At 46.3% G+C, this 22,791-nt stretch overlaps 2 protein-coding genes across 7 annotated transcripts in view; both read left to right on the plus strand.

Moving 5' to 3' along the window:
• Positions 1–22,791, plus strand: part of HHLA2 (HERV-H LTR-associating 2) — a 790,111-nt gene that overhangs the window by 501,586 nt on the left and 265,734 nt on the right. The window lies entirely within an intron of this gene.
• BBX (BBX high mobility group box domain containing) overlaps positions 1–22,791 on the plus strand; it is a 221,797-nt gene that overhangs the window by 146,359 nt on the left and 52,647 nt on the right. For all 6 annotated transcript variants that reach the window (XM_050957572.1, XM_050957583.1, XM_050957590.1 and 3 more), the window contains 2 exons: positions 8,006–8,086; positions 16,861–16,941. In XM_050957572.1, the coding sequence (XP_050813529.1) occupies positions 8,006–8,086; positions 16,861–16,941 (162 nt within the window). The remainder of the gene's footprint in view (positions 1–8,005; positions 8,087–16,860; positions 16,942–22,791) is intronic.

Genomic DNA, 22,791 nt, shown 5'->3' on the forward strand with positions numbered 1-22,791 from the left:
AGTGGGGGTTTTGAACCCCATGGGCATACCATCAAGCCCAGGGCCCCCAACAGCTTCCTGCTAGGCCTGCGACGGCGGAGCACAGGGTGCCGGAAGCCTCGTTGTCTCGCCCCCCTCCCTCCCCGGATGGAGAGGAAGGGTCCAAGCAGCAAGACTCCGCTCTGGCTCCTGAGACAGAGGCGAGGGCCGAGGGGGACCCCCCATTGGACACTTTCTTGCCGGGGGTCTCCTCATCCTCCTCCCCTGATGAAGCGGTGGCTGGCACCTCCTCCAGTAGCCCCCCCCCGCTGGATCTCAGGGCGCACCAAGACCTCCTTAGGCGAGTAGCTCAGAATCTGAGCCTACAAGCCGAGGAGGTCTCGGAGATCGAGGATCCGATTGTCACCATCCTCTCGTCGGATGCTCCCACCAGGGTCGCCCTACCCTTCATAAGGACGATCCAGGCCAACGCCAATACCATCTGGCAGTCACCAGCCTCCATCCCCCCTACGGCGAGGGGCATCGAGAGGAAGTACATGGCCCCCTCTAAAGGCTATGAGTACCTCCATATCCACCTGACACCATGTTCCCTGGTGGTACAGTCGGTAAATGACAGAGAGCGTCACGGGCAGGAAGCTCCAGCCCCCAAATCCAGGGAGGCCAGGCGTATGGACCTCCTTGGACGCAAAGTATACTCGGCTGGGGCGCTGCAGCTCAGGGTTTTGAACCAACAAGCCCTGCTCAGCAGGTACGCTTTCAACTCATGGGTGGCAGCGGACAAATTTAAAGAGCTGCTGCCGCAAGACGCCCGCCAAGAATTTGCAGCCATCCTAGATGAGGGCAAGAAGGTTGCGCGTACATCATTGCAAGCTTCTTTGGACGCTGCAGACTCGGCTGCCCGCACCCTCGCTTCGGGGGTAACGACGCGCCGTATCTCCTGGCTGCAGGTCTCTGGCCTTCCTCCGGAGCTCCAACATACCATCCAGGACCTCCCATTCGAAGGCCAGGGCCTGTTTTCGGAGAAGACAGACCCCAGACTTAAGAGTCTAAAGGACAATCGGGTCATTATGCGCTCCCTCGGGATGCACACACCGGGAACGCAGCGCAGACCCTTCGGGCCACAGCAGCAACAGCAGCGAAGGCCATATCCCCAGTTCCGCCAACGGCAGGACCTTAATAGGCGCCGTGGCAGGAATGGAAGGCGCAGGCATTCGGGGAACCAAGGGGGGCAGAATCAAGGCTCCTCTAAGCCCCCGCCTGGACCCAAGCCTTCATTTTGAAGGTGCGCCCGAGGGCGCAGTAACAGTTTTCCCCACGGATCCTTCCCCCCCGTTTTCCAACCGCCTTTCGTTTTTCCTCCTGGCGTGGACCCAAATAACATCGGACCGCTGGGTCTTACGCACGGTGCAGACAGGATACCGCCTGCAGTTTATATCGTTTCCTCCTTCCCGCCCCCCTTCCTCGTCCCTCTTCAGGGACCCCTCTCACGAGCAATTCCTTCGGCAGGAGGTACAGGCGCTCCTCAGCAAAGGAGCTATAGAGGCGGTTCCGGTAAACGAGAAAGGCAAGGGGTTTTATTCCCGTTACTTTCTGATCCCCAAGGCCAAGGGAGGCCTCAGTCCTATCCTCGACCTGCAAGAGCTCAACAAATACCTGGTGAAGTTGAAGTTCCGCATGGTATCCCTGGGGACCATTATCCCATCCCTGGATCCGGGAGACTGGTACGCCGCCCTCGACATGCAGGACGCTTATTTTCACATTGCCATTTGGCCACACCACAGACGTTTCCTTCGTTTCGTGGTGGGCCCCCTTCACTACCAATTTGCAGTCCTCCCATTTGGCCTTTCTACGGCCCCGAGGGTATTTACAAAATGCATGGCAGTTGTTGTGGCACATCTTCGGCGCAGTCGTATCCACGTGTTCCCTTACCTAGACGATTGGTTAATTCGGGGCACGTCGGAACTGCAAGTTTGCAGCCATGTCCGCGTGATCACCGGCCTGTTTGCTACTTTGGGCCTCTTGATCAACATGGACAAGTCCACCCTGATCCCCACGCAGAGGGTGGAGTTCATCGGGGCCGTCCTGGACGCCACCGTGGCCAGGGCTCTTCTGCCGTTGCCGAGGTTCCAGGCATTGTCGGCGATCGTTCAACGACTGCGGGCAGCCCCCTTGACATCAGTGCAGACATGTCTAACCCTGTTAGGCCACATGGCAGCATGCACGTTTGTGACCGGTTATGCTCGGCTCCGCATGAGGCCCCTCCAGTTGTGGCTCATCGAACATTACCGGCCGGCAAGGCAGCCGCTAGACATGCTGATCACGATCCCCCAAGGGGTGTTAGATTCTCTCGACTGGTGGCTAGACCAGTCCGTAGTGTGTGCGGGGCTCCCTTTCCACCCACCTCAGCCCTCAGTGTCCCTGACAACGGATGCCTCAGATCTCGGCTGGGGGGCCCACCTGGGAACCCTGAGAACGCAGGGCCTGTGGTCCCCGCAGGAGGTGAGGTTGCACATCAACATGCGGGAGTTGAGAGCGGTCCGCCTTGCTTGTCAAACGTTCTGCCACCAGCTTCGAGGTCGTTGTGTCGCGGTGTTTACCGACAACACGACGACCATGTACTATATCAACAAGCAGGGCGGCACCAGATCCTCTCCCCTGTGTCACGAGGCGATACGACTCTGGGACTTTTGTGTAGCCCATTCCATTCACCTCACAGCTTCCTTCCTCCCCGGAGTACGGAACACGCTGGCGGATCACTTGAGCAGATCCTTCCTATCGCACGAGTGGTCCCTTCGCCCGGACGTCGCTCTCTCCATCTTCCAGAGGTGGGGTTATCCCCGTGTGGACCTCTTCGCGTCCGGGGGGAACAAGAAGTGCCAGGCGTTCTGCTCCTTTCAGGGCAGGGAGCCCGGGTCGATAGCGGATGCCTTCCTTATTCCGTGGACGACCCACTTGTACTACGCGTTTCCCCCGTTTCCTCTAGTTCACAAGGTCCTTCTGAAGGTGCGCAGGGACAGGGCTCGCGTGATCATGGTAGCCCCGGCATGGCCCAGGCAGCATTGGTACCCCATGCTGCTGGACCTGGCCATAGCCGACCCAGTTCCCCTGCCCCTTCACCCGGACCTGATTACCCAGGAGCACGGGACTCTCTGTCACCCGGACCTGCAGTCGCTGCACCTAGCGGCGTGGTTCCTGCGTGGCTGACCGGCTCTGAACTGCGCTGCTCCACACCGGTGAGGGAGGTGCTTTTGGGCAGCAGGAAGCCTTCCACGAGAGCGACATACTCGGCCAAGTGGAAGCGTTTCTCCTGTTGGTGCGTGGAGAGAGATCTCCGCCCTATGGAAGTTTCGGTGGCCAATATCTTAGACTACGTTTGGTCCCTCAAACAACAGGGTCTGGCGATATCGTCGTTGCGGGTCCACCTGGCAGCTATCTCCACCTTTCACCCGGGTGGGGATGGTCGCTCTGTTTTTTCTCACCCGACGGTGTCTAGATTCCTTAAGGGGCTGGAACGTTTATACCCTAACGTCCGACTCCCTGCTCCAACCTGGGATCTTAACCTGGTGTTGTCTCGGCTCATGGGGGCCCCCCTTTGAGCCGTTAGCTACTTGCTCCCTGCTTTACCTCTCTTGGAAGACTGCCTTTTTAGTAGCTATCACCTCAGCTAAGCGGGTGTCGGAACTCCGGGCTCTTGTGGTAGACCCCCCGTATACAGTCTTCCACAAAGATAAGGTGCAGCTGAGGCCACACCCTGCCTTTCTCCCCAAGGTAGTCTCGTCCTTCCACATCAACCAAAAGATATTCCTTCCGGTTTTTTTCCCGAAACCTCACTCCTCAGGCAGGGAGCAGCAGCTCCACTCGCTTGATGTCCGTAGGGCTCTCGCGTTCTATGTGGAGAGGACCAAGCCCTTCCGCAAATCCCCCCAGCTTTTCGTGGCGGTAGCGGACCGCATGAAGGGGCTTCCTATCTCCTCCCAGAGGTTATCCTCATGGGTAACGTCCTGTATCAGGACCTGCTATGACTTGGCCCACGTCCCTACGGGCCGGGTGACTGCGCATTCTACCAGGGCGCAGGCGTCGTCGCTGGCTTTCCTCGCCCGTGTGCCCATCCAGGAAATCTGTCGGGCGGCGACCTGGTCATCGGTCCACACCTTTGCTTCCCACTACGCCCTGGTCCAGCAGTCAAGAGAGGACGCGGCCTTCGGATCTGCAGTGCTCCATGCCGCGACTTCTCACTCCGACCCCACCGCCTAGGTATGGCTTGGGATTCACCTAACTGGAATGGATGTGAGCAATCACTCGAAGAAGAAAAGACGGTTACTCACCTTTGTAACTGTTGTTCTTCGAGATGTGTTGCTCACATCCATTCCACACCCGCCCTCCTTCCCCACTGTCGGAGTAGCCGGCAAGAAGGAACTGAGGAGCGGGTGGGCCGGCAGGGATATATATTGAGCGCCATGGCGGCGCCGCTCCAGGGGGCGACCTGCCGGCCCACTGGAGTTGCTAGGGTAAAAAAAGTTTCCGACGAACGTGCACGCGCGGCGCGCACACCTAACTGGAATGGATGTGAGCAACACATCTCGAAGAACAACAGTTACAAAGGTGAGTAACCGTCTTTTCTGTCCCATCTACTGGGAATGACCAGGAATCATTCCTATTTTTACCCAGGCGCCCCCGCCAGCCTCACCTGAGGCCAGCCAGGAGCACTCGCAGGCTGATGGTGACGACGGATATCAGTCATATTGTACCGTCTGCCACCAGGGAGGGGAGAGGAGCAGATACTGCTCTTCACTGCTGCAGCATCACGTCTACCAGCAGCATTCAGTAGACATAGGGTGAAATTGAAAAAAGTCAAGAAACGGTTTCTTTCCCTTTTCTTTCATGTGGGGGAGGGAGGGAGTAAATTGACGAGCTATACCCTGAACCACACTGGACAATGTGTTTGAACCTACAGGCACTGGGAGCTCAGCCAAGAATGCAAATACTTTTCGGAGACTGCTGTGGACTGTGGGATAGCTGGAGTCCTCAGTACCCCCTCCCTCCTTCCCTCCATGAGCGTCCATTTGATTCTTTGGCTTTCCGTTACACTTGTCACGCACTACTGTGTAGCCTGGAGATTTTTTTCAAACGCTTTGGCATTTTGTCTTCTGTAACGGAGCTCTGATAGAACAGATTTGTCTCCTCATACAGCGATCAGATCCAGTATCTCCTGTACGGTCCATGCTGGAGCTCTTTTTGGATTTGGGACTGCATCGCCACCCGTGCTGATCAGAGCCCCACGCTGGGCAAACAGGAAATGTAATTCAAAAGTTAGCGGGGCTTTTCCTGTTTACATGGCCACTGCATCCGAGTTCAGATTGCTGTTCAGAGCGGTCACAGTGGTGCACTGTGGGATACCGCCCGGAGGCCAATACTGTCGATTTGCGGCCACACTAACCCTAATCCGATATGGTAATACCGATTTTAGAGCTACTCCTCTCATTGGGGAGGAGTACAGAAACCGATTTAATGAGCCCTTTATATCGATATAAAGGGCCTCGTAGTGTGGACGGGTGCGGCGTTAAATCGGTTTAACGCTGCTAAAATCGGTTTAAACGCGTAGTGTAGACCAGGCCTTAGTCCAAAGTGATTGTATTGCTTCTGACAGCCTGTGGATGCTCCACAGTCTTTCTTTATTCTATAGCCACAGAGCTGACCAAACGCTCCGGGCCCATTCCAGCAAAGTCTTGTATGCCTCAGTCACTGTAGACTTGTGAGTAGTCCCACTGAGGACAGAGTAAGTCTTGTGTGGATTAAGTCCAGAATTCTCAGCTGTCCTAGAAGGCAGACTTTGTACTATATATCCCTTTCCCTGCTTCCTTTCATTACATACCACCAGCACTTCCTTTTGGCTTCACATATGGCAATTTGACACCAGAGGGTGACTTCACTTGACTTCTTGAACATGTTTAAGTCCTTTGAGTGTCTGTCAATAAAGTGGACTCTCTATTGCTAACAGCCAGGAAGAGTCTCAGGTTAATGATCACCTGGAGTTTGTTAGAAACTCCCAATTTTCAGGATATTGTAGTTTGGTAACAAAGTTCCTGTTTGGGCTTAAACTTGGCATATATCCTAGCCCAGCACCAAAGTATTTGTACATTCATTGATTTGTTGCGGGGTGAAATTTTCTTCTCATTTCAATTTCGATATTCTGTTAAGCACTATTTTTAAAATGTATCTTTTTTGCATGCCTGGAGATTATCTGTTGTTTTAAAAAAATGTAAAACAGCAGGAAATGTGAGCTACCAATACAAGGCTATTAGGCTGAGTATTCGGTTGAACCAAACTGTTCAAAAGTTCTGGAGCTGCTATTGTTTGGTATGTACGGCATATACTGGAACATCTGCAGTAGATGTTATATGCTGCAAATGTTTTTTATGAACAGTACACAGTTCCCAAAGAACCTCAGCCCTCACTGAACATCCAAGGCTCATTTGAGTTTATGCAATGTTTTTCTGATTTGTTAAAATGATTGTAAATAATGAAATCACACATAAATGTAAATATGTGAGCTGTGGAAATCTTGAGAACTATAGGGGGCATTGTGTGGCTAAGTTCCGTACAGCTCTTGGGCCGGGAGCGGGGGGCGGGGAACATAAGAGCTAATCTAAACCCATAAGCAAAGACATTCAGTTAAAGCAGACGCACTAGGGCCATATCCTTAGCTGGTGTAAATCACTCTAACTCCACTGAAGATACTCAAGCTTTGCCGATTTACACCGGCTATGGATCTGAGCCTCCTGTCTTTTAGTGCTAATAACATTGCCCTCTCTTCCTGCACCCCCAAAATAAATGAATGCCCATATCTTAACTTCAACCCACAAAACCCAAAGTTTCAAGCTAAGATCTCAAAACTCCTGAAATACATGAACAGAGAGATCCTTAATATGTTGGGAAAAATAACAGCCAGAATAAAATGTCTGATATTGAATTTTTAAAAGCTAATGGCTTCACTCTCGAAGGGAGGGGAAACTCAGTAATAAGATCACTTACCACCACCTTGAAAGTCCAATGTCCATGTTGGTGGTGGTGGGGATAATAAATAAATATTCATCATCCAATATTTCTAAAGTAACATTTGCACAATTCCTACAAAACAGTGAAAATCACTCTACTCAATCTTTTTTTTTTTTATGGCCTTTTGTTTGGAGTTTCCTGGTAATATAGGGGAAATCACAGCATTTGATTGCATGATTGCATTTGTTCATTCTGCCATGCTGTGGGCAGGAGGGACGTTGTGCAGCATTTTGTTAGGTGCTGTAGTTATGGTAATGCTGAGGCCCTGTGACTCCCACTAAATTCCACTGGCTTTTCCTTACCTAGTGGCAGGGTAGGGTGGCAATCCACAGCCATATCTGCACGTCCATCTTTTTAAGGTGAGCAAGTTGGAAGCTGTGCTTCATCTCAGATGCCTATTTTTGGCCTGTTTTAATTTCCTTGGAAATTAAAACATACTTCTGGTTACATTGCAGGCATCTGTGGCAGTAGAAAATAAATCACTGTACAAACCCAATGTTAATCTGAAATTCCGATTACAAAGGACAGTGTCTATGGCTTCTGGCATTTATCCAGTACCTCACTTTGGTTTGGTGCAGCTGTTATGATGTCTGCATCCGCACACATTCCAAACTAAGTAGCTTATTGTGCTTTTTAAATGCCAGCATACTGCAGTGAAATACCCCTTTTACTGAACTCTGAAACATGAGATGGTATTACTTTTTTATTTTGATTATTCGGTGAAGCAGTAAAAGCTCTTTAAAAATCTATTATGTTGTATTCATTCTCATGGTGATTTTAATAGTGAAAGTGATGTAATAACTTCTCACAGATTACCTTTGATTAGCCCCTTGGGAAAGCCAAGTACTCTTTACAGTACGGTTATCTGCATGGTCTTGGATACCGAGGGTCTTTATACATTTCGGTATAAGAAGTGTAGAATGTTGAAGCTAGAGATGATTATATACAAAATAATTGTTTTTCCCTCCAGCTCTCTTCAAGCCCATCACAACCTGATGCCCCGGCGACTGCAAAACAAACAGAGGAGTCAGCACTGTTTCAATTTGCGGAGGTATAACAACTTAACTATTTTTTTTTAAGTGGGAGAGAGGAAAGGATATTGTCAATTATGTCTGACCAGCCTTTGCAAGCATAATGCCGGGATGGAGCTGTACAGGCAATATTCTGTATAACTGTTCACTTCCCTTCTTCCTGCACCTCAGCTTAACTCTTTGCTGAAGTGTTACCCTATTCTCTCTCTCTCTCTCTAACTGAGACAGAATGCCAGATTAGAGCAGGTAGGTAATAGCTAAATGTAGGTCCACAGGCTCTGTAGCATCTAGGGGTAACAGATGCTCCCCTCCCAGCTCTCTGTTTAGGCCCAGAAAACACACCATAGTGGACCAAACATTAGCCTTCCCTAGTAAATACAGCTAGAATAGCCCTACGCCATGTCCAAAATGGCACAAGGAAAGGGACTCAGCCCTCACATTAGCTGCTGAGTCTACAGGGCTGTTTTTAACTCCTCTATAATCTTCCCCCACCCTTTCCACTCTGATTGGCTCAGCATTCAGAGGCTGACGAGGGTATGACCTGTCATGTGCGGTGACCACAATGAAAAAAGTTCCTATAGTCTCAGGATGGCTACCGAGCATATCTGGTAACTCTTCCACCCCATTCTGGAAGTTCCTGGATCCTTCCACCTGAGTTGCCCTGCTCTGTTCTCTGCATCTGTGCAGAGGCCAAGAGTATCTGGATAAGATTCATGTATCCTCCTCCACAAGAGAAACAAATTCAAATGCTGCAGTATAAAGCATGTGGGTTACACCAGGTGGTCACATCATTAGCAGCGAAAGGAACAAGCAGTAAATTCCCAGCAGCATAACAGAATTGATTTGAGCCTTCTGCTGGGGAAGAATGTTGGCGTAGTAACCAGTGATCCTGGGAGAGATAGGTTTGCTATTCTAACACACCGTACATAATACGCCAGAGCCCCACATACACAAAAGCAGTGAAGTCATGGATATTATGTGTCTTTCCATACCGAAGAACAGCCGCAGACTTTCATTCCAAAGGGCCTCTTACTTTAGATCAAGGGAAGCAACAAACAGAGGGTGATCGAAAGTGGCAGCATGCTCCTCCTTTGAAAGGAGCTGCAGCAGCTTGCAGAATGACAGCCACCTCCGCAGGCGGGAAGCATACACCTTAGAAATAGAGAGATGCAGAGCAAACAAATCTCAAGAGTTACAAGGCCACATAATGCCATAGTGGATCAGTAAATAACGCACGATAGACTGCATATCTAAAAATACCTTCAATGTCTGGCTAGAGCTGCTTCTTTTTTTTTTTTCCCCCCTGCTACCTGTACTTGAATGTGTACATTATGGTGGCCTACGGATAATTTTAACAGAGTTCTCTCAGCTGTAGGAATATGTTGAATGTATTTAATAATGTGGTCCTACCTCCTTCCAGTCTACTTTGGGGTCTAGTATTGCTCATGGAGCTAGGTGTTCGTAGTCTCTGTTCTTTGAGCATAAGAACTGGGATTGTGCCTGGCCCTGCACGGGTGCATTACGGGATCCAGGAACCCCTGTATTCCCTACTCATCACCGTTTGTTCTCATAGGGTCTTGGGCATAATCCAGCCCTCTGTCTTCCTTTGTGTTAAGATTTAAGATAATTATGTATTGCCTGGCTGTAATAGGCATTCAGGACACATCATTACTGACAAAAGATCTAAGTGTAAAACAATAATTTGCAGGTAACCATTAAGGGGCCAGAAAATGTCTGAATAGCAGTATCCTGACAAGACGCACAATAGCATGAATGTACAGTAGCAGTGAAGGACTTTCCAGATGTACTAAATGTTTTTCTTGAATGGTTATAAATCAGATTGGGCAACCCCCATGGGAAAAGCCTATAGAATTTAATAGGATAAGCCATAGGGTGAGACTTTTGAAGCTAGCGCCAGGATTTGGATACACAACTCCTATAAATGTGAATATCACAATTGAGTTGTGTAGCTAAATCCCCTCATCAGCTATTAAAATCTCTACCATTGTTTGTGTGCTATCTAAATGACTCTATTAACAACAACCTGTAGAACTGAACGGAATATGATCGCCTGCCTACAAAATTATTAAACCATCCTAAAGAAGTTAATAGATGATTATAGCGCTGATTTTAGGATTCCACAGAATCTCTGTAAAAATGTGTTAATATTTCCTAGCTTTCCTGTAGGAAGGTACTATAAGTGGGTTTAATGATGCACCTACGTATGCCCAGCTAGTTTACTCAGTATACTGAAGATGTTGTGTGAAACAGTAGAAGTCAGGGGAACTCAGAATATCAGGGTTGGAAGGGACCTCAGGAGGTCATCTAATCCAAACCCCTGCTCAAGCAGGACCAATCCCCAACTAAATCATCCCAGCCAGGGCTTTGTCAAGCCTGACTTTAAAAACCTCTAAGGAAGGAGATTCCACCACCTCCCTAGTAACCCATTCCAGTGCTTCACCACCCTCCTCGTGCAATAGTTTTTCCTAATATCCAACCTAAACCTCCCCCACTGCAACTTGAGACCATTACTCCTTGTTCTTTCATCTGGTAACACTGAGAATAGTCTAGATCCATCCTCTTTGGAACCCCCTTTCAGGTAGTTGAAAGCAGTTATCAAATCCCCCCCTTATTCTTCTCTTCTCCAGACTAAATATCCCAGTTCCCTCAGCCTCTCCTCATAAGTCATGTGCTCCAGCCTCCTAATCATTTTTGTTGCCCTTCGCTGGACGCTTTACAGTTTTTCCACATCTTTCTTGTAGTGTGGGGCCCAAAACTGGACACAGTACTTCAGATGAGGCCTCACCAATGCCAAATAGAGGGGAATGATCACATCCCTCGATCTGCTGGCAGTGCTCCTACTTATAAAGCCCAGAATGCCGTTAGGCTTCTTGGCAACAAGGGCACACTGTTGGCTCATATCCAGCTTCTCGGTCACTGTAACCCCTAGGTCCTTTTCTGCAGAACTGCTGCCTAGCCACTCGGTCTCTAGTCTGTAGCAGTGCATGGGATTCTTCTGTCCTAAGTGCAGGACTCTGCACTTGTCCTTGTTGAACCTCATTAGATTTCCTTTGGTCCAATCCTCTAATTTGTCTAGGTCCCTCTGTATGCTATCCCTATCGTCTAGCGTATCTACCACTGCTCCCAGTTTAGTATCATCTGAAAACTTGCTGAGGGTGCAGTCCACGCCATCCTCTAGATCATGAATTAGCCTTGTCAAAAGACCATCCAACAAAGGTTCCCTAATGGAATAGAAATAGAGAGCAAGGTGACAGGTTTTGCTACTGTATTTCAACTCTTACTGGGACAAGCTCTTCTGAAGGCGCAGCAGAGGGGGGGCTGATGACAGCCCTCCGCCAAGTAGTATGGATTACAAAGGAAGGATGATCTGTGCTGGACAAGTGATTGCTGGATAGTTCCCAGTAGTGTTACTTAATAAAGTTGCAGCATAGTTAAATCGTATGCCTTGTGTCTTGTCATTCTTCCTGTGGTGTCCGGGACAACAACAATCAAAATAAGCTTTTAAAAATATTCATTCTAAGGTGCAGTTTGTTGGTTAATTTGGAAGGGGGAAGTTTTAAATATAGGATCTGTTTTTTCTGTTGTTGGAAGTGTTAAAACCTCCCCTTACTCTGCTACTTGTAGCTAGGACTTATTTTATGTTGGAAGAGAAGAATGTCTGTTCCAGGCTGGCCTTGCCTCTGAAGTTTAGGACAATAATTTACTTCAAATTAGGGAACTGAGAGAGAGAAATCTGACCAGGGCCATAAAAACACTTCAGCACCAAGAACCTTTGTTCACTAAGGGTTACTCGCCTGTGTCATGTCAACATCATTGCAATGCTAACTGCAATGACTAACATCTTGCTGCACAGCATTGGGGAGGTGGTATGCAGCCTGGCTTCATCTAGGTTGTTCCAGAGGGAAACACACAGCAATCCATAGTATCTCTTTAAGCCCTTCTTTCTGCTGTTGGCTCTCCTTATGCTTTTTTCTAATACAGGACTTTCATTCACACAGGGCATCTTTGTCACACTTAACAAAAGTCCCATTCCTTGCTCGGCCAGTTCTTCCTGTGGCTGGTCTATTAATGCGTTGCTGACATTAGTAAGCTGAGTTATGGTAAGCAGTTTGCAACATACTGCAATGAGCAATGTACAGTGCCACTAAAAAAAGGAGTGAAAGTAGATATTTAACCAGTAGTGAAATAGTCCTGTGAAATGATCTGAAATGCATTGTGAGCCAGTGTGCCTGAGGATTCTTGGCAGCCATCCCAGATAGTGTTTTGTTCTGACTGAGTGTTCCTCGTATGTTCCCTTTCTCTGTATTCCCTTCGCAGCAGGAGTGGATAAGACTGACTCTTTGTGAAAAGAGTGATCCCATCGAGTAGATGGGTCACTTATAATGGCCATCCTTTGCCCCAGGAATAGAATTCCCCTGTCACTCATAGACAACTCATTATATACCATGGCATTCTTTCTTCCTGAAAGTCCCAGTATGCCTTTCACCTTCTTGTTTTCACCAAGTGCTATATTTTTCAATTAAAACTAATAGGGCTAATCAGGCCTGCCTGTTCTTGACCGGCCACAACAGGGGATGAGAGCCCTAGGAGTAGTGCAGCATGTCTGGATATGCATGCAGATGCCACAGAGATGTTTAAAAATCCATGGGAAAGTCCCACAGATCTGATGATATCATTGAGTTAAGGACCCCTGCTCACCCTGTAGTGGTTCTGACCACGTGAAGTCAAAAAAGCAAACAGGATGGTAGGAATCATTTAAAAAGGGATAGAGGATAAGACAGAGAATATCTTATTGTCCTTATATAAATCCATGGTACTTATTGTCTTATTGTCCTTATATAAATACATGAATACTGCATATAGATATGGTCTCCTCCTCTCAAAAAAGATATACTGGCATTAGAAAAGGTTCAGAGAAGGGCAACTAAAATGATTAGGGGTTTGGAATGGGTCTCATATGAGGAGAGATTAAAGAGGCTCGGACTTTTCAGCTTGGAAAAGAGAAGACTAAGGAGGGATATGATAGAGGTATATAAAATCATGATGGTGTGGAGAAAATGAATAAGGAAAAGTTACTTACTTGTCCCCATAATATAAGAACTAGGGGCCACCAAATGAAATTAATGGGCAACAGGTTTAAAATAAATAAAAGGAAGTTCTTCACACAGCGCACAGTCAACCTGTGGAACTCCTTGCCTGAGGAGATTGTGAAGGCTAAGACTATATAACAGGGTTTAAAAGAGAACTATACCTCTACCCTGACATAACGTGACCCGATGTAACACGAATTTGGATATAACACGGTAAAGCAGCGCTCCGGGGGGGGGGCAGGACTGCACACTCTGACGGATCAGAGCAAGTTTGGTATAACACAGTTTCACCTATAACGCGGTAAGATTTTTTGGCTCCCAAGGACAGCGTTATATTGGGGTATAGAGGTGTAGATAAATTCATCAAGGTTAAGTTCATTATTGGCTATTAGCCAGGATGGGTAAGGAATGGTGTCCCTAGCCTCTGTTTGTCAGAGGGTGGAGATGGATGGCAGGAGAGATCACTTGATCATTACCTGTTTTGTTCATTCCCTCTGGGACACCTGGCATTGGTCACTCTCGGTAGACAGGATACAGGGCTGGATGGACCTTTGGTCTGACCCAGTATGGCTGTTCTTATATTCTTAAATTTTGTCTCTCCATGGGGTTTTCAATGGAAGGTTATGATCTAGGCCAGAGGTTGGTCAGCAGACAATGGTTTGAGGTGCACTTGCTGGTGGTTGTTGGAGAGTTCTCTGGTCATGTGCTGCTGGCTGCTCCTCTCCTTCTTTCCATATGAGGAAAAAGGAGCAGGTGGAAACACTTGTTCTCGGGGCTTATTGAATCTCTGTTTGGCAAATGAGAACAGATAGTGATGAACACTGTGTAGTGAAGACTTGCAAACTCCCCTTGGGTTTACTTAACTAATTCTCATCTTTTATTAAACAATGAAAATGTTTCCAACGAATGATGGCAATAAAATCACTAATTTTTGAGGTGATGGCTAATCACCTCAAAAATCAGTGCCCTTCTTTTAGCTGCTCTACTAAAGCTTTTCTCTAGACTAACATCAAAACGAGTGCAGGCTAGTACCCTTGTTGCAGCAATGTATAATTTCCCTTTCTATTCCCTCAGTCTACTTGCAGTCAGGACACACAAATGCTTGGGGAGGAATTCATCCCCTGTGTAGCTTCACTGACCCACACGCAATAGACTTAGAGACAACTCTTTACATTTTGTTTGGGTTTTGTGCAAAATATTTAAATCTAGCAATTCGAGGCAAAACACCTGTGAATTAGAGGTTGACCTAGCAGCGTGATATTTGTATACACAATGGCTGATTCACTATTCCCCCTCTCTCCCAACTCCAAGTTTAGGGAAAAGCCATAATCTTCCTATATAGATTCATCATTATATAAAATATGTAAATATGCTTATAGTATTAGTGTTAGTTAAAGCCTTAACATTTTACTAAATGTCTGAGTTGCCCTATACTCCATAGGCAACAAAAAGTATATACTATGGCATAACATACAGCCCATGCCATAAATAGTAGCTTAAATATTGGCAATTATTGTAAAGGGCTCTGAGATAGTAACATGATCCTAAAAATAAGTGTGTTTGTGGGCTCAGAAGCCAACCCTGTGTATAAGAACTAGCCATTCACGCTTGACGTGAATGGATAGATACTGATAATTCTGTTAAAACTAGAAGATTGCATTTAATGAGAAGAAAGTAAAATTTGGAATCATTACTGGGAGCTGTTTGATCCTTCTGTCACCTCCCAAGCCCAGCAAACATCTTCGCTGTGGTAAATTCTAAGCTTGCTGTGCTGTGTTTCCTGCAGTTTGTTCTCATAGCTATTGAGTGTATTTCATGCTAAGGCAATATGTTGACTTCTCCTTCCATCTTGTAAAACCGTAACAACAGCTCTGCCATCATTTGGTTGTGAATGTCCACATCACAATTAATGATGTATTTCCACTCTGTTTGGTTTGCATGTGTGGTGTCAAAAATCAGACCATACCTCTGCGTGAGCTTGTGTTCTGTTTAAGCAACATGGAGTTACTTTTCCAGACCCCTCTGTAGCTTTGATGTTGAATTGAGGAGATTTGCCTTGTGGTTAATATTTTTATAATGTAAGTTACTATAGAATAGAAATGAAAGAAACTAAGGCCTGGATCCTGCAAGCCAATCTGTGCCAGAGGATCACTGAGTGTACTCATTTGTTGACTATAATGAGGCTCTGTGTACTTAAAAGGTCTGCCTCTATGGAGCTCATTGGAGGATCAGGTTTTAGACTGGAAGCTCTTTGGGGCGGGCTATATAGGCTATATAATGCCTCGCACAACAGAGACCCAATTTTGACTGGACCATCAGGAGCTACTGTAATAGAAGTAATAACTATTAATAAATATTTAAAATAGTGTTCCCATGTATTTTAAACATAGGCGTATGGTAAGTGAGTGGCAATAAAAATGGGTGGTGGTTGTTTAATTCCAGTGTATCCCCTTGAAAGTGCAAAGTGTAGTAATATATTCCAAAGGAAAAATGTGATATAAAAACACATTTAGATCCAGGGGTGGACAAACCTGCAAACAAAAAATAGATTGGCCTTGTATATACCAAAAGACTGTGAATATAAATGTGTGTTATGAAGAAACTGTTTCAGGAACACCTGTGCCCTGAAAAACCAGTGTTAAGGGATGGAGTCGCTCATTCCAAACAATACCATTTAATTCTACAAAGCCAAGATTGGGACAACACAATGAGCTGCTACGCTGATGCTATCTGAGCAGTGTGACTGCCATTAGATGAAAATGCTCTCTTTGCTGTGCCACCTGTAACAACAGGCAGATTGAGGCACTTCTGTGAAGTGGCCCACTAGGCAGCTGCTAAGGCAGGCATAGCAGTGTCTACGTAAAAGGGCAAATAAGACCTTATTGATCCAGAAAACTTTACTTACTGAAAGCTTTTGTTTAGCTTTAAAGCAGGGGTAGGCAACCTATGGCACACGTGCCAAAGGCGATACGCAAGCTGATTTTCAGTGGCACTCACACTGCCCTGGTCCTGGCCACCGGTCCGGGGGGCTCTGCATTTTAATTTAATTTTAAATGAAGCTTCTTAAACATTTTAAAAATCTTATTTACTTTACATACAACAATAGACTTAGAGAAAGAGACCTTCTGAAAACGTTAAAATGTATTACTGGCACGCAAAACCTTAAATTAGAGTGAATAAATGAAGACTTTGCACACTGCTTCTGAAAGGTTGCTGACCCCTGCTTTAAAGGAATACATTGAAGGCTACACCCATCTCAAACAATCAAGATTCCCCAAAGTTTCCAGTAGAACTTTATACTTTAGTAAAAGACTCAAATCTGCTAAGTAGCAGATAGGGGGTTTTTTTGTGGTCATTTAAGACAAGTGATGTAGAAAAACCTGCATGGCCAGCATGTGTCATCTATAGAGGTTACAAATCCTGTATAAAATGTGGTTACTCACCTAGGTCCTGATTCAGGAAAAAACTTTTACACATGCTTATATCCTGTTGACTTTCATGGAACTTCAGCACATGCTTAAGTGCTTCCTGAACAGGGATGCTTTCCTAACATGGGGCCCTGTGTTTATACTGACTGTCTGCAATATCCCAAGGGAAGCTGAAGGACAATCAGCCTTTTCCCCCCACCCCCTCTTTCCCCAGTGACCCTGAAATGTTCTCTCTTCTGTTTGTTCAAAATGTAGATCTCATCAAATACTTCACAGCTGGGGAGTCCTGAGCCTGTAAAAGACTGTGGGAAGTCAGCACTCTTCCAGCTGGCAGAGGTAAGGTTCCTGTTACCATCATGATGTGAATGTGTGTGCATATTTTTCCCAAAATGCGTGGGTTACACAAGTTAGTCTAGCACCAAACTTAGCTTTAGCAACAAGGAAAAAAGGGTAGCCTGAATGGTAATTCAAATAATGATGCTGTCATTTGGGATACCTACGGCTTACCTTTTTTAAATTCATTTATGTTGTAAATGTAAATGGACCCTTGGAAAGCAGGAGCAGATTCCTGCCCTGGAGAATTTACAGTACAACTCAGACAAAAACACCGTTCAGGACAACAGGTATGGCAAGAGAAGGTGTAGATGATTGGTCACTGCGGATACCAGGATCCTGATTCAGATAAGTATGTAGTCACAAAAACCCACTCTACATGGGTCCAAATTCTAGAGTTTTTTCATTCTGTCAAAGAGAAATCTAGAATTTGGAACCATTGAAAGGACTCTAGAATTTGGACCCATGTAGAGTGGTGGGTTTTTTTCCCCTGACTGCATAACAGTAATGTTTTGTGCCTTCTTGGTTAGAAAATAACGATACTAGAAAGATAAATTTTTGAAGAAACTTGCATGAGTGGAAAGAAGAGATTTGCCTTACCCTTTAGGCAGTCCCCAGGCTCGAACAGGGTTCATTAGTGTGTTTGTGCTACATTGCCAGCAGGGTGCATGCTAGAGTGATCACAGCAGGAGCTAGTGATCTGTAGGGGGATGTGACCTTTGCAGCTCTGAAAACAAGCCAAAAAAGCTAATGAATACTAGAAATGTGTTGAACTATCCACATCCTTTGCTTATTAGGCAGCATTCTATACATCACCTTAATGTTGTACCCCTTTAATAATAGTGAGCCTGACTTCACTGTAGTTACACCAACATGGCACTGGAGTAACACTGTTGAATCAGGCCTGATGTTTGCATATCACCACTAGGTGAAGGTCTGGCACCTCTTAAGAATCAAATCCTTAGGGGTCATAGGAAAGTCCATATGCTTTCCCACAGGAATGCAGAGTTGTAGCACAATTGAAGCAGAAGAGGAGACTGAGTCTGGCAATGAGAAACTTGGATCTGAAATAAATATCCAGGAGCTTTCTCACAATGATTGTTTAAGTAGGTCCATACAAACCTAATTTAATATACAAACTGAATATAAGGTACAGGCTCCAACTTAAATTAATAAAAACATGGCAGACATTCTGCACACATACTTCTTAAGATCCAGCATATTAGCTCTGGCTGAGTCAGCCTGAAAAGCCTGCCCTTGTGGCCACTACGGCACTAATCTCCAGGCCTCTTTTTTTGCACTAGTCTTCCAGGGAAACTCTTACAGACTTTAGGCCAGAGGGGACCATCATGATCATCTAGTCTGATCTCCTGCACATTCCAGGCCACAGACCTTCACCCACCCACTTCTGTAATAGACCCTTAACCTCTGGCTGAGTTACTGATGTCCTTAAATCATATTTTAAAGACTGCAAATTACAGAGGATCCACCATTTACACTAGTGTAAACATGCAATTGACCCGTCCCCCAGGCACCAGTGAGGTGCTGGTAGCAAACTTAGTAAACAGTCCCAAGAGCAACATAAACAAAAGGTCTTCTGCGCTTCCTGGGCTCCACAGTCAGTTCTTTCCCACTCTCCTACAGAGAGAGCTGACTGTCCGGGTTTTTCCTCTCTGGGAATCTCCCTTCTTCCAGGGCCAGTCACAGAGGCCAGATAGACTCCCTCCTGCAATCCTTCTCAGTCCTCTTCCAGGCCATCTGCCTGGGGGCTACCCTTCTCCTGAGTCTACCAGATAAACAAGGCCGTCTGATTCCTAGCTGATCAGCTGTGAGGGTCACTGGTCTGTTACAGGTGATGCTGGGCCCAAGTCCCCTTCAAGAATCAGCTAGCCTGTAAAAAGCTCACATAGATTTTTTTGGTGTGGTTTTGGTTTTGTGTTCTCTGTGACACCTGATCCCAGTTGGATGCATAAAATATGAGAGGTTCTGTTTAACTTTGAATTTCTTAAGCTTTAATGACTAATGGGTGAGCAGATCAGGCATTAATTTGAAGCTGCCCTAACATGTCGTGTTCAAACTCCTGGAGTGAACCCCAGAACTGCAAGTTCATTTGGCAGGTATTTGCATCCCACCATTGTAATCCAAACATCATGTGCTGTGTGCTGGAGAGGATCAGGCTTCCCCACTTACCACCCAGAGTGAACCCTGAGCTCTGGGGACCCATCATCGGCACCCAATAAGTAGTTCAGGTTTGACCATACTTGCATTTCCCCCCTCTTTTTTATTTGTATGGATTAGAATCAAACTCATGACTTCATCTCTGTTCTTTTAGATTGATTTTTGTCAGTATTATGCAAACTGTGTCAAAAATATATTTAAAAGTGGGCCAAATATCTTAGTGTACGCTTTAGTAATGATTGAAGCAACTACTTTTATGGCTACAACTGGTGCCTGCTTGGAAGGCCACAGCCATGCATCTCAGCCGTGAGTTCCATAGAGATCTTCATCTCTACAGAATCACTCTCTATCCTGTTTCCGGTCTTAAGGTGAGGAGAACCATGTCAGGGAGGCAGTGAGCGTTTGCAGTATCTCTGTGACTCAGTGCAGGGAATCTGGTTCTACCACAGATTGTTTATGAGCTGTGCAGCCTCAACAGCTGACAGCTCAGGGCCATTGAAGAATAATTCTGAGTGATTAGGAGATTATGTGAAAAGATACAACTCCTCAAGTATATTGACCTCCAGTAGGATATTTTTGATCTCTCTGTCTCTCTTCCTTCTATGGTAGTGATTTGAGAGTGTGGTGGGTCCCTGTAAAGTAACTCCCCATGGCTCCAATGGGGTAAGATGGAAGGACCAAAATGAGTGCAGAGTTGTTCGGAGATAGGATCTCTACCCCCTCAGGTTCTGCTCCTCACTCCCCTGAAGCAGCTGTGCAGCCCCTTCCCCCATTGCAAGGCTGGTGTAGAGCCTAACTGACGGCGTCAGAGTTCTTGGAGTATAAAAATAACAGCTTTGCAGGAATGTTGAGATGCTTGGATTGGTGCGCTAATACGTTTTAGAAAGTGGTTGTGTTTTAGAGTCTTCCTCAACACTTCTTATTCAGGCTCCCTTGAAGTACTGAAGATAAGCACTGAACTGATACAAGGGGAAAGGTACATTTAGAAAGAGTTTGGGCTAGATTCTGCACTAGTGTAAACCAGAGCAGTTCCATTGACTCCAAGAAGCCAGCGGAGCTATGACAGTGTACTTGAGCAGGAGAACTTGTCCTTTATGTCAGCCTTCTCCTAAATGATGCCCTGATTAATAAGAATCCAGAAGTAGAAAATCACTCCTAGTGTCACTGACTGAGGGCACTAGATTGTTATTTATACGGAGGAAAATCCAGCAATTTGGATGTACCATGAATACGATTTTTTTCCTCACAATATGGACTTTTATGAATGTTTCGCTGGAGGGAAAATCAGCCTTGTAAAAATTTTAAATTCAGCATACAGGAAGGCTGTATTGGAGAAGTAATGTTTTTTTCCTTCTTTGTTTTTTGCTTAAGATTTCCTCGAGTACATCCCATTCAGGCCCTCCTGACTTAACAAAGCAGTGTGGGACGTCAGCGTTGTTTCAGTTGGCAGAGGTAATATTAAAATACTGGTGATTAATTACCACTGGTACAGTGAGGAAGAGAAGCTAATAATGCTGATTGCCCGAGTCTAGCAGTCCGAACAGTGACACAGTCATTGGTGCTTCTATAAACAACAATACTAAGTGTCACTTGGATGCCAAGAGTCAAGATTTCCCTAGACTAGCCATTAAAGCACAGGCTCTTAATGCTACTGAGTTAACAGAACCTCTGATGGCAAAGGACTTATCTGATTTGTATTCAAATTATTTTAAATGAACACTTCTGGGGTTTTATCAGATCAGGGCATTGTCATTGCAAATATGTTTTAGAAGGCTTCAGTCACTTCCATTTATTTCCACTCTCATGCAGATTGTTATTTTAAAGGGATGAATACATGTATGACTTCTGGAGGAACTGTGTTCTGATACGTTGCAGCTGACATCAGACTGTCCTTCTGGGAGTAGTTACAGTGTGGAAACATATACAGTTCTCTTTTTTTCCAAGCCTTCCAAATCATAAGACCACAGGCCATGAGTTAATTTATCGCCTACAACACCCAAAGCCCCTTTGATAACCATGCAGCTAAAGCAGTCCTAAGTCTTCTCTGCTGGTTATGTTACAAGCTTTCGAAGAAAAGGTATAGAGCAGAGAAGAAGGGTTAAAAATGGAGTTGCTGTCACATGAACAGGATATTTTGAAGATTTAAGATTGAGATTTTCCAAGCCTGTTTAGGGGACTTCGAAAATTTCAGTTTATTTAAATAAACAGACTATAAAAGACAGTTACTCACCTTTGTAACTGTTGTTCTTCGAGATGTGTTGCACATATCCATTCCAGTCAGTTAGGTGTGCGCGTGCTGCATGCATATTCGTCGGAAGATTTTTACCCTAGCAACATTCGGTGGATCGGCTGGTCGCCTCCTGCAGTGATGGCGCCATCGCGACGGATATATACCTCTGCCGACCCAACCGCCCCTCAGTTCCTTCTTGCCGGCTACTCCGACAGTGGGGAAGGAGGGCGGGTTTCGAATGGATATGAACAACACATCTCAAAGAACAACAGTTACAAAGGTGAGTAACTGTCTTTTCTTCTTCGAGTGCTTGCTCATATCCATTCCAGTTAGGTGATTCCCAAGCCTTACCTGGGCAGTGGGGTCGAAGTGAGATGTGGCAGAATGCAAAACTGCTGAGCCGAAGGCTGCATCATCTCTTGACTGTTGAACCAGAGCATAATACGAAGCAAAGGTATGGACCGAGGACCAGGTAGCCATGCGACGTATCTCCTGGATAGGTACACGAGCCAGGAAGGCGGCAAATGAAGCCTGAGCTCTGGTAGAATGCACGGTGATGTGGCTTGGGGAAATGTGAGCCAAATCATAACAAGTGCGGATGCATGCCGTCACCCAAGATGAGATCCTCTGAGAAGAAACAAGTAGGCCTTTCATTTGGTCTGCTACCGCAACAAAGGGTTGGGGCGTTTTACGAAACGGTTTTGTCTGCTCAATATAAAATGCGAGCGCTCTACGGACGTCCAGGGAGTGCAGTTGTTACTCCCGTCACGTTGAGCGTGGCTTCAGGAAGAAGACCGGGAGAAAGATGTCCTGGTTAACATGAAAGGCCGAAACCACCTTAGGGAGGAATGCCTGGTGTGGTCGCAACTGCACCTTGTCCTTGTGGAACACAGTGTATGGCGGATCCACCATAAGAGCCCTAAGCTCGGAGACTCGTCTGGCCGATGTAATGGCTACGAGGAAAGCTGTCTTCCAAGACAGGTATAGTAGCGAGCAGGTTGCTAACAGCTCAAATGGGGGGGACATAAGTCTGGTTAAAACCAGGTTGAGGTCCCAGGTTGGGGCTGGGCGGCATACCTGAGGGTATAAGCGCTCCAAGCCCTTGAGGAACCTCGAAACCATAGGGTGTGAGAACATGGAACGGCCACCTTCGCCTGGGTGGAAGGTAGAGATGGCTGCCAAGTGTACCCTCAGTGAAGATACTGCTACGCCCTGCTGTTTGAAAGACCAGAGGTAGTCCAAAATAGAGGGGATCGAGACTTCAGTGGGAGTAAGATTAAGCGTTTCGCACCAGCGGGAGAAACGCTTCCACTCAGCCAGGTATGTTGACCAGGTGGAAGGCTTCCTGCTACCCAGGAGAACTTGTCATACTGATTCAGAACAATGTAATTCTGACTGGTTTAGCCACACAGCAGCCACGCCGTGAGGTGAAGAGCCTGCAGGTC

The sequence above is a fragment of the Gopherus flavomarginatus genome, chromosome 1, assembly GCF_025201925.1.
Source record: "Gopherus flavomarginatus isolate rGopFla2 chromosome 1, rGopFla2.mat.asm, whole genome shotgun sequence".
NCBI classification, from domain to species: domain Eukaryota; kingdom Metazoa; phylum Chordata; order Testudines; family Testudinidae; genus Gopherus; species Gopherus flavomarginatus.